This window comes from Ipomoea triloba, chromosome 2 (assembly GCF_003576645.1).
Source record: "Ipomoea triloba cultivar NCNSP0323 chromosome 2, ASM357664v1".
NCBI classification, from domain to species: Eukaryota; Viridiplantae; Streptophyta; class Magnoliopsida; order Solanales; family Convolvulaceae; genus Ipomoea; species Ipomoea triloba.
This window is the reverse complement of record NC_044917.1, coordinates 13,169,099-13,184,163: the sequence shown is the minus strand read 5'-3', so window position 1 is coordinate 13,184,163 and position 15,065 is coordinate 13,169,099. Positions and strand designations below refer to the sequence as shown.

The window sequence follows — 15,065 nt, the reverse complement described above, 5'->3', positions numbered from 1 at the left end:
GGAATCAGTCATCATGTGGAAAGAGTGGGGTTATTGTGACACCAAATTTTACAACCTCTTGTAAGGATCATTGCGAGAATTTACAGTGTGCAGCACTGTGCATATCCAAGAAAATTGAACCGTGGTCATGGTTGGGTTGGCTGGGAAAAGAAGGTTGCAAAAGGGATAACAAAATATATTTCTGTTGAAGAAGCACTCATTCATGATTAAATGGCATATGCGTCTGGGGCATATGAGTGAGAAAGGCATGCATATCCTGAGCAAGCAAGGCTTCTTGGGAAATTCAGGTACGGGAAAATTACAATTTTGTGAGCATTGTGTTTTTGGGAAACAAAAGAGGGTTAGTTTCTCTACTGCTACACACCGTACCAAAGATGTATTGGAATATATTCATTCTGATTTATGGGGACCGACTAAGGTCCAATCTCTAGGAGGCTGTAGAATATTTTATGTCTATTATTGATGATTTTCTCGTAAGGTCTGGGTTTATTTCTTGAAACACAAAAAACAAGCATTTTCTACTTTCAAAATTGGAAAATACTTGTTGAAACTCAGACAGGGAAAAAGGGTCAAAAAGCTCAGGACAGATAATGGACTGGAGTTCTGTGAGTCAGAGTTCAATGAGTTCTGTACAATCAATGGAATCGCCAGGCATAAGACTTTGCCTGGTAAACCCAGCAGAATGGTGTTGCAGAACGTATGAACAGGACTCTACTGGAGAGCTCGTTGTATGCTCTCTAATGCTGGGTTGTGGAAACGGCGTGATTTTTGGGCCGAGGCTGTTTCTACTGCATGTTACTTGGTAAATAGATCTCCACACTCTTCTCTTGATTTCAGAATTCCAGAAGAAGTTTGGTCAGGTAATCCTGTTGATTACTCTATCTTAAGAGTTTTTGGATGTCCTGCATATGCTCATTCTAGTACAGGTAATTAAACCCCGAGAGCTATCAATGAACAATGCCAAAGGAGGGTGTGACACAAACAAACATGGAGGTGTAAGAATTTCTCTAACTGGGCTATAAAATATTATCATATACATTCAAGGATAAGACAAATTAAAAACAAAGCTGTTCTTTCTCATCAGAATAGGTTAAAATCTGGGATGTTTAATTGCTAAATGGAGACCAGGTAGAGAACTTTTAACCTCGTTTTCCATTCTGATGTCTCAAAAATCACATGAAGAGTTGAGTAAAAGCTCAAGTTCCAAAACTCAGTTGTCTGTCTACATGGAGAATAAATTAGAAAAATACTCAAGAATCTCAGTGGCTAACACTAGAACTGCACCCCAAATATTAATGCTCTAAATTGCATCCTTGATCTCATTTCCCCATCATCAAACAAAAGCGGCGGGTATAAGAAACCCTAACAATAGCACAAAGTTTTGTCTGTCAAAGATTCCAGAGTTCATTTTTCGATAATTCAACTCCCGAAAGATTGAGAGAGTTCAATGCCAAAACAAAGATTGTGAATTCAATCCGAAGTATATGTTGTCATGTGCACGTGCGATGCACGGTCATATATAATAGATATATATTTTAACGAAAAATGATGATCACTTCCTACAACCATTCCATTTACGGTAAAGTCAACTCAACTCAACAAGCATAACACTGTAAAAGCCTGAATCTTTGCCCATACATTTCACCCTAAGATCATTTTTAGCCTTTTTTTTTCTCCAACTTTTAGCATTACAATATGAGGATAGCACATAAAAATGACACAAAGCACAATGCAAAGCAGCAAGAATGTTGGTTGTAGGGCAGAATGTTAGAGACAACGACTGAATCCATTGTTGACAAAAGAAGAGCTAGATTTTTTTACCGTGGACATGGAGCAATGGTGGTGGGCCTGTAGTGCTGTGATTCTCCTCAACAAAATCAATTGCTCCGTATCTTAGTCTCTGGGGTGAGAGAGTTCAAGCGTCGGGCACAATGCCAAATAAAAGATTGTGAATTCAATCCAAACTATATATTGTCATGTGCACGTGCCATGCACGATTATTATTATATATATAATAGATATAATAGATATATATTTTAGAAAAAATAAATATTACGTATTGTTTATTATAGATTATTATTGAAAGAAATATTAAATATCGGTATGATAAAAATATATACACTTGTCCACTTTAATTAATTGGACAAATGCGGTCCATGCACACCGCAAATTATATTGTGGACCATGGTCCACAATGCATTGTGAACCATGGTCATGGTTGATACTACAGTTGTGGTGAACGGAGACTGCAGTTGTGTTGAAAAGATATTGCAGTTATATTGAAAAGAAACTGCAGTTGCGTGAAACAAAGGTCGTTCATCCGTTCAACACAACTGTAGTTCTAGACGGATGAAACGACCTCTGTTCTGCATAGCTGCAGTTCCCTTTCAACACAACTGCAATATCCGTTCGACACAACTGCAGTATCAGTCATGACCCATGGTCCACAATGCATTGTGGATCGTGGTCCACGGTATAACTACTGCCATGCACACCCCTCATTTTTTTTCAATTTTGTAAATACAAAAACATAACAAAATAAATATGATTTAGTATAATTAAATTTGGCCTAAAAATATTACATCATAAAAAATCAAAAATTTTATTTTACAATTCTACTTTAATATAAAAACATAATAAAATAAAATTTAAATAAATAAATTGAAACCCAAATAAATAAAGTATTGATAGAATGATAATTAAATGTATTATATATGTGTATATTGTGATACTTAGACAAAATCTAAATAATATTATGCCAAATTGCGACGGAAATATTTCCATCGCCAATTTGCGACGCCTATTTCTGTTGCCAATTTCGTCACGAAATTTGGCGACGGAATTATTCCATCATCTATCGAAAGACCAAAAGTGTCCAAAATATGAGTCTAGGGTTTTAAATGACAAAAATGATAGTCTATGACTAAATTTCAAATTGTCACCAAAGACAATGGACCTTCACTGGAATTAACTTTATTTATTATATTAAAGTCTTGTTTGGCAATCTGCGATTAGCGAATAGCGGATTGTGTTAGCGGGTTTGATAAGCGGATTGTATCAGCGCTTTATAAAAAAGATATTTGGTAAGATTAGATGTTTAATGTTAGCGGTTAACATGTCAAATGACTTAAAAGGGTTACATAATAATAATAATAATAATAATAATAATAATAATAATAATAATAATAATAATAATAATATAATAATAATAATAATAATCATCACAACAACAACAACAACAATAATAATAATAATAATAAAACAATAAGGTCCCTTATCTTCCACTTCTCCCACATCAGTGCGAGAAGTGGAAGTTGGAGCCTTGATGCTCGTATATAATGGACCCTCAAGGCACCAATGTACTTTGCTATTTATTGCTCATCTAGAAATTAGATGGGTAGAAGGCTTGAGGAGTCGAAAAGGCTCCTCATTTACGATAGAAGTTGCTCTAAGCAGCGTTTGGCATTTTAGCAGCTTGGAGCAAATTGCTACTCCAAACCGTTGGCTAACCAAAAATGGCCTTTGCCGTTTTGACCATAGTCAAAACGTCAAAGGTGACGGATTCGCCATTATCCAAACATGGCCTAAATGTACATTTTTAATACACTAAAAGTTATTTTCAAGGTATATTATTTGAGTATTACTATTAAATAATGTATGTTGAATATATTAAAAATGTACGCTTATTCATATGGTCCACAATATAGGTTGCCATAGTATTTCTTGCTAACCCCTTCTAAATTCGATTTTATTACATTCACTATCTCACTCAATCTCAAAAACTCTTCTTCCAGGGTATCCCTAGCTAAAATGGCTAAGGATACATACTTATAACCACAACGTCACGAGTTCGAAACACAATCCTCTTGGTCTGAGCCAGCTGGTTTAGCTCTTTGTCGACTAGCGTCACAATTAGAGCCGTCAAAACGGGCTAGCCCAGGGTGGACTCAAATTTTTTGAGCCCGTTTTAAGGCGGGCTTTTTAGCCCGCCCCCGCCTAACCTGCGGAATTTGACGGGGTGGGCTTGGCGGGCCGACGGGGGCCCGCCAAATGTATAATAAAATAATTTATTAAAATAAATTAATTCTACAATAATAAAATTATAACATTTAATATGTCTTTTCATCTTGATTATATTACTAACATTTAATATGTCTTTTCATCTTGATTATAATATGTCTACCCAATACACACTCTCGAGTAGTGGTTGCGGACTTGGGGGTTTCCTCATCACCCAAAAACTCTTCTTCCCAATAATTTACTTTTTTTTTCCTAAATTTTTTGTAGACTAACCAATATAAATCAACTATATTTTAAATATTTTAATCATTTAAATTATAATTGTATTAAATCATCCAAAATTTAATTATATTAATAATTATCACATTTTAATTTAAAATATATTATTAAAATTATATATTACATCAAAAAATTATGTTACATATTTAATTTTGTCTAAGAAAAAATTTAAACAAAAATAAAAAATAAGTTGGATGTTGCATAGCAACGGCCATTTAACAAAAAAAGAATAAAGAAGAAAATTAAAAGCAAGAAAAAAATGAAAAAACGAGATCCGTGGCCGTCAGTCAATCTAAAGCGTCCAACATGTGCAAATGTGTAATTTGAAAATGGCTTGTCGGGCGTAGGCAGGCTGCCAAACATGCCGGAACAATTTTAAATCTTTAGGCTAGTTGTCTCACTCAATAGGGGTGCCTACAATTCAACAAAGGAATTAGTCAATGTATCCGACAGTGAAAATTATAAGCTACCAAAAAAAACTCCAAAAACCTTCCTTTCTAAAAATTCATCTCCCCACTAGTAAAAAATCAAGCCACCAGTTTTCTTATATCATCCAAAAACCCTCTAAAAACTTTTAGTGGAAATGCTCTTAGTCTTGAACGTTTCATTATTCTTTCTATTCAGGAAAGAAATGTTAAATAGTCTCTTGAACTTTATACGAAATTACAATTAAGCCCCTAAATTTTAAAATATACAATTAAACGCTCAAACTTCTCAAAATGAGTTAAAAAACCCAATTTACTAGTAACAAATAGGTTACTAATAAATTTATCGTCGTTGACCGCTATGACCACCGTTCGCTGCATCCATTAAAGAAAATAAAGTCAACAGGTAGATTACCAACGTCCAACAATCGCTTCTTCATTAGAGAAGACTCCACTAGAGAAGACGACCAAGACCAATCACCTTCTCTAATGAAGAATGTAACCAGTTTGATCGTCTTCTCCAGTAGAGAATATGACTAGTCTAGTCGTCTTCTCTAATGGAGGAGAACATGACCAGAATGGTCGCTTTCTCCACTGGAGAAGGCGATTAGCGAACATTGTTCGCCGGACACTGGATATCGAAATATAACGTTCAAGTGTTTAATTGCACTTACTTAAAATTTAGATGTTTAATTAGACTTTCGTGTAAAGTTCAAGAGCGCCTACAAGTGCGTTCTGCATCTTAAACTGAGAAGGTCAATAGGACACTCCCACCGACAACAGATCATAAGGAAGTAAACAAATCTAAGTTACTCATAATTGACCGGCTTAAAGCGAAAAGGCCAATAAACCACTTCCACAAATAGTCTAACTAAAAACTTTATAATTATCAAACCACCAACCTGACCAACTCTAGATGAGATTGTTCCCAATTGCTTTCCTTCCACATTTATATAACTCGCAAAATACATGTGATTCAAAGTTCAAACCCACTAGAATAAAACTTACGTAGTAATTAAAAATCTATTGAACAACTTAAATTTTTGATTTCTATAGCAAAACCCTAAATAACTAAAAATAATACTCCGTACAACTAAATAAGGCTATAGCCTCTAATGGGCACTACATTACCAAGCTAAGGCTATTAAGGTATGTTAAGGGCATTTAAATCACCCATGTTGATGCATCCTTGAAGAACACACTGCTGCTGATCTCAAAATTTCTGCAAAAATTGGTGTTTGGCTGATTAGTGACTACTGACTAGCGATACTTCTTGGCCTTGGCCAACTTTTTCTTTTTCTTCTTCACAGCTTTTGGCACTTTGTGTTTACGAGCTTCCCTCTTCTCCTCCTTAACCTTCTTCTTGTTCTCCTTCCTAGCAGCTTTTCTATCCATTGGTGAGTTTTCTTCTTCTTCCTCAGACCCACTTTCAGTTTCTTCGGTTTCGGTCTCGGTTTCTGAATTATTATTCTCCTGCTCAGCTGCTTCTGCTGTAGAGCTGAGAGCTTGCTTGAGCCCTGTTATGGTTTTGTAGTACAGATCTCCAGTGTCCTCACCACTAACAATACGTTGCACATCTGCCTCCGCGTTTTTCACAGTATCGAGCGTTTTTGGAATGAATGACTGCAAGAAATTAAAAAAGGCATCAAAATGGGATAATGAAGAAAAGAAAAGATCTGATTTTGTTATGTGATTCTTATTCTCAAGTCCAAAAACCTGAATGAATACGGAGTCCGCAATTTCATCCTCTGCACTCACTTCACCTCTTGCCAAAATCTTTCGTTGAACCTGAAACACATTGAATCGGGCGTTTGGTTGAAATGATGGAACTAGAAAGAAAAGAAATTGTAATTCCGTAGAGTGAGAAGAGAAAAGAATAGGGTAGGAAATCAAATTTCATTGTTTGGTAGACAGGAATAGAATTATTGAGAATTGAAACGGAAGAAGTGCATAAAGATTAAAAGTCCTTGTATAATGATAATAATAAAAGGGCAAAATCGTAATTTACTTGGAATTCCAATTCCATAGGTTGTAGAATTGTAATTCGAGGGGAGACCTTAGGAATTGCAATTCCATCCTAACAAACACCCCATAATGGCTAGAAATTACCAAAATAAGCATCTAACATATCGTACCTCTTCCAAATATGTGTCCACTGAATCATCATCAATCATAGGATCAACAATAAAATCGAACAATTCTCTAATTGTCATGACAGCTACACCATGCTTTCTGAAGAAATCCTGCATACCACACCTCAAGCTCTTGGTAATCCCATTATATATAACTAGTTGCAGTTACACACAAAATCATGAACATTACTAGCATTGTTGCAATAGCTGAAAGGGAACTCACAGACACATGAACACAATCTTCCCTTAAGAAATCAAGTGCATGGGGATGGTCAAGATCAACTGCTTGTGAAACATCGATGATATACAAGTGACCCTATAACATCAAAATAATTATTCAAATTGTTAAGAGTCCCACATTGAAAATATAAGAGAGAACATACGAGTTTATAAGGCCATGTGTTAGACTAGCTAATTCAATCTTTTGGTGTGGTTTGGTCCATGTGCATTACAGCCAAGTTGAGTGACCTTAGCCCAATCTTTAGAATATAAGACAAATGTTGGCATACGCCAAATAATTTTTATTTTTATTTTTTGAAAAACGCAACTATAGAGTTCAGGAAAGTGAAGGGAGAGAAGGATCACCTCAAGATAGAGTATGTTATACTCGCTTAGGTCACCGTGCACCAACTTGCACTTCTGATACAGTTTTCGCATTGCCATAATTATCTGGCAGAGATACGAACAACATCACATAATGTTGAAAATAGAGATAAATATAAAATAAACACGACGGCTCATTTTTTAAGCCCAACAACATTTCAAAATCTATTTTTTTTTTAGGACACCAGCATTTTTAAGGATTATATATAGACCCAGCATTCCAGAAGAAGGTTGAGAATTCTACTGAATCTCAATTCACACTGAATAGTGCATAAAATCCTTTAGAGAATTTTTTTTATTGACACCTCAAACCTGTAACACCCAAATTGCACTGGAGTATAAGGTTTTATACATCATAGAAAAATTGCCGGGGAAGTGAAAAATGATAGCTGTTTTACATTTTATTATTCTTCCTTTCATTTCATATAAGCTAGCATAAAGCATTCAGCTCTTTAAAAAGATAACTTTTTCTCAATATTGATCATACAGATTCTCTCAGTAGGCATAACCCGAAGATTTGGATAAATTTGAGCCCAAAGCTTGTAAGTAAGGTGAGTCCGAATGAAACAATCTTGCACAGTTGAGAAAAGTACCTTTATGCTCAAAGAAATAGTGACATAAGTCCGATAAGTATATAAAGAATAAAAACTGACCTCCACATAACCTTCACGCAACTTGTCAAGAGGTAAACCGGCATCCTTAAGTCTAGGAGCTGCCCAACCTCCCTTGCCTGTAGAAAGGTTTTCTTAGAATAATACATCAAAAGAGGATATTTATGAAACTGTTGGCAAAAGAGTTTTAGAAGTTTTGAATTGTAGAATTTACAGAAAACTTGAAAGAGCCTCTCTATTTTTTTTTTTTTCAGTAAAAATTTCATTTAGTGCATTGTAAGGGGTGCAACCCATATTCACCATAACAAAAGAAACCTCTAGGAAGTAAATCCCAGCCCCATTGATATCAAGCCAGAAGTTTACCCACCCCCATTGAAGGGGTGCCAACGGCTGTTCTACATACCCTACTGCTTTCCACCCTACAAAACCCATCAACACTATAAAACCCCTCTGACCAAGAATTATGAAGGATTTCCTCTCAAGTTATAACAGGCTACACATGACCAACTCAAGCCAAAGGGTATTTAATCTTGAAGCTGTTCTCACCATCATCACAAGCAAGCATAAATCTTCAGAGTATCTTAGTGAAAACATTTTTTCTTTTTTTGAAATCTGTTTTTTTTTTGGGCTCAAAATGTATGATTGCCTTCATTGACTGTAGAGCATGTTGGATGTAATATTTTATGCTACTATCACATGTAACCAAGTGCCCTACATCTTTTATCCATCATCCAAATGGGTAAAGAACAAAGAAGAAAGTTAAGTGATTACTGGGAACATTAACCCCTGAATGACACAAATTGTCTGAAGCATGTGGAGGATCCTTTCATGCAGAATGGAATCAATGGATGTGAGGATGTCATATGTAAAGTAGGACTAAGAATTTTGGTTTCTTTGCAACTTTCAGTTAGGTTATAATCACAAGATCACTGCCAAGTAAAATTTCTTCACCATTGCCAATCAATGTAAATCAAATCAAACTATACTTTTAATATGTGGGGATATTAGATGGTAGCCATCGGTAGCATATTCAAAATCAGTGTGCACCCCTTCATGGATACTGTATAATGTTGTCCTTATCCTATCTAACATAATATGTGAATGGTTAAATGCATGCGTTATACATTGTACCTATGAATTCCATAACCAGAACATGCAACCTCAAAAGAAGTGGAGTTGGGCACCTTATTCCAGCTGCCTTGAGCCTGCAGTTGCAGAAGCACTTTCAGTAAATGAATCATGTAAGAAAATTAACAGTGTTCTATTCTGATATAATAGGGCAATGACACTTCTTCCTGAAAGTAATACAACTATACCAATCACTATGGCCCATAACTAGCAACTAACAGCCTTACAAACAGCTAATTTCAAAAACCACAACATGAAGCAAACGGATGTTTATGATTAAGGCAACAAAACAAAACAGCATTTTTGTAGAAAATCTAAGAGAAAACGAGATCGACAGAGCATCTTAAAACTAGTGAAAGTGTGCATAGTTTAGTTTCATAAGCTTAGAAGATAAAATTCTATTATACCTATGATTCTCATACCAACAAATGCTCCTTGAGGCGGATCACAGATGCATACACAAATGTGTGTTTGTATGTGACTGTGTTTGTAGATATATACATAGAGGTAGAAGCCAACATGGTTTGGCTCAGTTGTCAAAGGTAATCCATATGGAACTCAGTAGCACCCAGGCTGTGGGTAGGTTATGAGTAATCCCAGCAGGCCATGTTGGTGTTTATCGCTCTTGGGGATGTTTCGCCCATTAGGAGGTCCCATGTTGCACTGGTCCCTAGGTTCAGTAAATGGCACTAGCAGATATGGAGTGAGGTTAACTGGGGATTTTGGGCATACATTGACGCCTTGATCATTAATGCTTAAGTAACCTTTAAAAACTGGCATTTCATGTGCCCCAAAAAATAAATAAAAATAAATAGAGCCAGAGAGGGAGAGACACATAAAGAAAAGCAATAAGAGAAGTTACTAGATAGTTTCAAGATGGTAAACATGAATATTTTCTTACCTCATTAGATTCCTCATTTCTTTCTCAGCCCATGTCTTAACCATTTTCCTGGGGTTATGCTTGCAATATCCATATCTGAACCGATAGTCACCCTGAACATAGCGATCTCTATCCCTGAAGTGAAAAGAAACCACAACATAAATGATTAGAATGATTGGTAAATAATGGAATTTCACGGAAGTTGAAATGTATAAAGCACAAAATTAAAAAAAAAAAATACAATAAAAAGAAAGAGCAATAGTATTATGTCTTCCCTATTATGATTATCTTTCAATTATTACATAATGCATTATATTTCCTTTAGAATTTCAAAAAAATAAAAATAAAAACACAGCTTGATATAGATGTTACTATGTTAGAAGTAAATGCTTGTAATCCTTAATTTGGTCAGACATGTGTACAGCAGGCTATTATCCAATGTGAAAAGGCTTTTAATAAAATCAATCATAATTATGGAATCAACAGAAAGATAAGATTAGTAGAAAGGAATTAAATGCTTAGAACAATGTTATACTTAAATACAAGGACTGAAGTCTTGTAAACTTTGATTGCAAGTTCCTGCCCATCTGATTTTGTAGCATGGTAAACATTGGCCTGTTTGAAAGAACAGGTGACATCAATTCAAGTGGACAGCTTAAAGGAAAATATAACCAAGAAGCAAGCTTGGCAAACAAAATCACATGGACATACTTCTTTACCAGTTGAAATGCAGCCATTGATATCATGAAACACACCACGGTTCAACATTTTAAACAAAACCATGCGAGTTCTCGGGTCAATTGCCTGAAAACGAAAAGAGATCTTAGCAAGAAGTACTAACATCCTTGATAATATTACTTAATGTAAATGCTCAGCGAAACAAATACAAACAATAAATGATACATCAAAGTATGGACCTTTTCTGTAGAAAATTTGTTTACCTAGCCTGATTATCTAGAAACAAAAATCTAAAAATGTTAATTGAAAAATGAAAGAAACAAATCAGCGTTTACAAGACCTTGTCTAGATCAAATAGCTGCATATCAAAGGGTGAAGTGACGCAAAACCCAAGAAGAGAATTGAAGGTAAAAAAGGAGGGATACGCCAAAAGTTGCACAAGACTTCAAACAGAGGTAGGTAATAATAAAATAAATCTTTCCAACTATGGCCAGAATGAACACGAAAACCATGAAGCTTCAATCTTTAAACAAAGGGACTGAACAAATTGAACCACCCAAAAAAAGAGAAGATAGAATGTGATCAATGATGCTGTCTACTGTTAACCTCTCTACAGATTATAAAGAGAAATATAAGGGTTTCAAAGAGATTCTTAATTTGAAAGGTAAAAAGTAAACGACCTATTCTGATTCAAAGTGATTATTCACTTAAAAGGCAATTTTTTTTTGTGATTTTCATTTCCATGTAGGCATTCAATACCTATTTGTATTGAGAACTTAGAAGAATTTTCAGGCAAACTGAATCTAATGGAAACTGACTGTTTTTGCACATACTCACTCTATGCCCTCTACTTCCAAAGTTTTATATACTTTAGATACTCAGTAGCCAGCCTATTTCAGGTCACTTTGATGTGCCTTTTTGCTTTAAAAAGTTTGAGCTACCAAGGAAGTATATGCTACTTGTGAGTATGTACTGAAATCTTTTGATTTACAAATTTATCATGACTTACAGATCACAGATGTACTAACAAAATGAAGGAGTTCCAAAACATTCAGACTTATTGAGACTTGCAGATGTAGGAGCACAATGTACACAAGAAAAGAAACACAAATGTTGAACTCAGTCAACTCACTAACCAAATTATTTGGCCAAATTATCTTTGAGAATCTGGATCCATTACTGAGTGCATAGGATTATAAAATTTTAGCAACATAAATTGGGGGCATTACCTGTTCAACAGTCGCACGGTCTGCTTTGTCAGTAGTTTTAGTTTTACCAATGGCCATCTCACGAACACTTTCACGAATTTCAGTTGTTACAGAGTTTGACATGCCAAAACTGATCCTTCCTTCCCATTCCTGTGACAAACAGCAACTCAAGCACATTTCATTTTTTATATCATATATTCAAATTCTAAAGCATCTGTTTACCAATTGGCTGAAGTAGCTTAGCTATTAGAAACTACTGTTTCCATTTCTTATTTCCATGTTACAAAAAGAGTGGCTTATAGCAAATAAGGGCAAATTACATGTTTCAAAGGCATAATTATCAGAATTTTTAGCAACAATAGTACATTCACAGGTCAACTTACTCCCTTTACTACATACGTTTCCAATTCACTTAATTAGTTAATTTTACTTAGTGGTAACATTAATGAAGAAACTTAGCAAAACAAGCTTTGAATTTTACAATTTCTTGCATATATCATTTTTCCTATAAGAAAAGCAGATGGTGCTTCCTTTTCTAAATAGTCCTTTTAAGTCTGACTCACTTCACAAAACAAAAGCTTATAAAGGATATGACTTTGAGGAAATGCAGGGCATGCAGATGCATAATATGGACCCCTGATCCACCATGTTTTGTGCAACCACAACAAATGGTCATTGTAGTTGTGGGTGATCTTGGTGGAAATTCTGAGTGATGTTAACTTTAAAGTTAAATGCTTTTGAAACAAACTTTCATTGGCTTTTCTGCAAGTGCTAGTCACATTTGTAACAAATTTTTGTCCACAAAATGTTCATTGTTTTGAAGTAAATATTCATGCATGGATGCTTTCATTGACTTCAAATCACCTGGTCAGTCTACCAGACGGGCACAAATAGAAGTTAAACCTTATTCTTTTCATCTTTTGATGAGCAAATTCAACTAAATAAAAGAAAACTCACATATATAAAATCGAAGTGTTACTTTTTTTTTACTAATAAATAATTAATTAGCATACTAAATTCACATAAAATATAATCTAAATTAGGTTATCTTTCTGTCCTGACTAAAAAGTTCCAGTTCAATAAGAATTATGATTACCTACCTCCAAAGGGGAAGCTTTGATGCGATTAGCGAACTTCTGGGTACGATTGGAGAGGGGTTGAAGGGATGAGTTATTGGGTCGAGACTGCACCCCTCCGTGAGCATTGGGTCGTCTACCACTGGATTGCAGAGTGAACCCTCCACCGCCGCCGCCGCCAAGGCCGCCTTCCGAACCATCCCTAGCGTCCAAGTAATCCAAGGCGCCGCCAATTTCCTCGTCCGAAGAGGACCACGACTCCTCCTCTTCTTCATTGGCTTCCTCCTCTAAATACTGTAATTCGTCAATCGCTTCATGTCCGGTTTGTATAACTGAGCCCGACATCTCTCTGCAGAATTGGGGAGGTCTTTCGGCTTGCACTTTGTTTTACGGCGTAGCTGAGGTAGTTTTAAAAAGGTTTTAAATAATAATAGCAAAAACCTGCGCAATCCTTATAAGAGCATCCTTATCAGTGGAGATATTTCGCGGTTATTGAGGAGTTTTTGTAAGTGTGATTAGGAAAGAGAAAATGGGGAGGGATGAATAAAAAAATCAAAACAAAATTGAATTAAAAAAAAATAATAAATGTTCATGTTAGGCGCCTGCTGTGCGCCAAGAGAAAAGGTATAATTTTTATTTTTTCTTGGGAATCCAAATATCTCAGTTGCTTGCAGAAGCTCCCCCAACCCTCTCTCTCCATCTCTCTCTCTTGCCATGTGTAAATATCTCTGACATAATCCCCTTAATATTCATTGATATTCATGCTCTAAGAGCATGCTCAACTGTTAGGCGCGCGGTTAAATTGTAACATAAGCAATGTTATATTTATTGGGGAATATAAGATTCTCATATGGTTTGGGAATATAAGATTTTCATATGATTAAAAAGAACGTGAAATTAGGAATGGTAATTTTAATCCGTGTTGTGAATATCTACTCGAATTCATCCTGCATAGATCGTATTTTTTGGATGATAGTGAGTGGTGGATCGATGATAGGTCTTAAAAAATTAAACTCGCTATGGGTTGAGTTGGATTCGGAATTTTATGTATAAAAATCGTCTAGAACCCCGCCCAATCCACCATGCATATATATTAGGCATGTGCAAACCCGAACCTATATGAAAAATCTGACTGGTCCAAGATCCCAAATAAGGCCATCTGATTCGATCTGTATCTGAAAGTGCATATCCGAACCGTGGCATGAAACGACGTCAGATAAGGGATGTCGTGTAGGATAGGACATTTTCATATCCGACTGGCCCAAATATCCGATTTATATTAGGGTTGGGTTAGACATGCTATGGTATGACGTCGTTTAAGCCTAGTATATATGTAGTGTTTGCATCCATTATTCATTTGCATAGTCGTTCTTCAGTTGTTTAGACTCTAGCATCTTTCATGCTCTCTGTTCTCTTACTTCTCTCTACTCCTCAGTCATCTCTCTACTCTGATTCTCTTTGTATGTGAGTTTGTTCTCTCTTCTTCCGCCGGATATATTGTGATATATTATTGTGGAAGCAGTTTTAATCGCAAATCCTAGTTTTATATTTGTGATTTATTCTGTGTATTGTGATATATTATGAATGTCAGTTCTGATATATTGTGATATATTATTGTGGAAGCAATTTTAATCGCACACTTAGTTTTATATTTGGAATATATTGTGATATATTATGAAATATGAATATTTTCTTATATATTATGGTGAAAACAGTGTGAAACTTTGAGATTTTGTGATATTATGTGATGATTGTGATCTATTGTGATGTCCCTTAAAGAGTTAAAAGTTTAAATTGAAATTATCAAGGTTGAAACTTGAAATTTTAATTTACTAGTGGAAGCCCTTAACTTGTGACATTTAATAATCTTGACCCAACAGATTCAAATATGAACAATATCAGAAAATACTTCACCCAAAAAATAATAGGTTTACTACACGTACTTCTTTCACTAAAAGGACCAACTAGATCGAAAATTTTCAACACATCCTACCTCCCTGGACTCAACACGATGAAGCAAGACCA

At 35.3% G+C, this 15,065-nt stretch overlaps 1 protein-coding gene across 1 annotated transcript; it reads right to left on the bottom strand.

Moving 5' to 3' along the window:
- Positions 1 to 5,644: 5,644 nt before the first annotated feature.
- LOC116011160 (serine/threonine-protein kinase RIO1-like) lies at positions 5,645 to 13,443 on the bottom strand. Its single transcript, XM_031250683.1, has 12 exons — positions 13,065 to 13,443; positions 11,986 to 12,114; positions 10,790 to 10,882; positions 10,614 to 10,693; positions 10,100 to 10,213; positions 9,202 to 9,275; positions 8,113 to 8,189; positions 7,442 to 7,525; positions 7,080 to 7,172; positions 6,860 to 6,967; positions 6,441 to 6,512; positions 5,645 to 6,347 (listed from the first exon to the last, which is right to left on the bottom strand). The coding sequence occupies exons 1-12, from the start codon at positions 13,383 to 13,385 to the stop codon at positions 5,985 to 5,987; spliced, it is 1,608 nt and encodes a 535-aa protein (XP_031106543.1). The 5' UTR covers positions 13,386 to 13,443; the 3' UTR covers positions 5,645 to 5,984.
- Between the last annotated feature and the right edge of the window lie 1,622 nt (positions 13,444 to 15,065).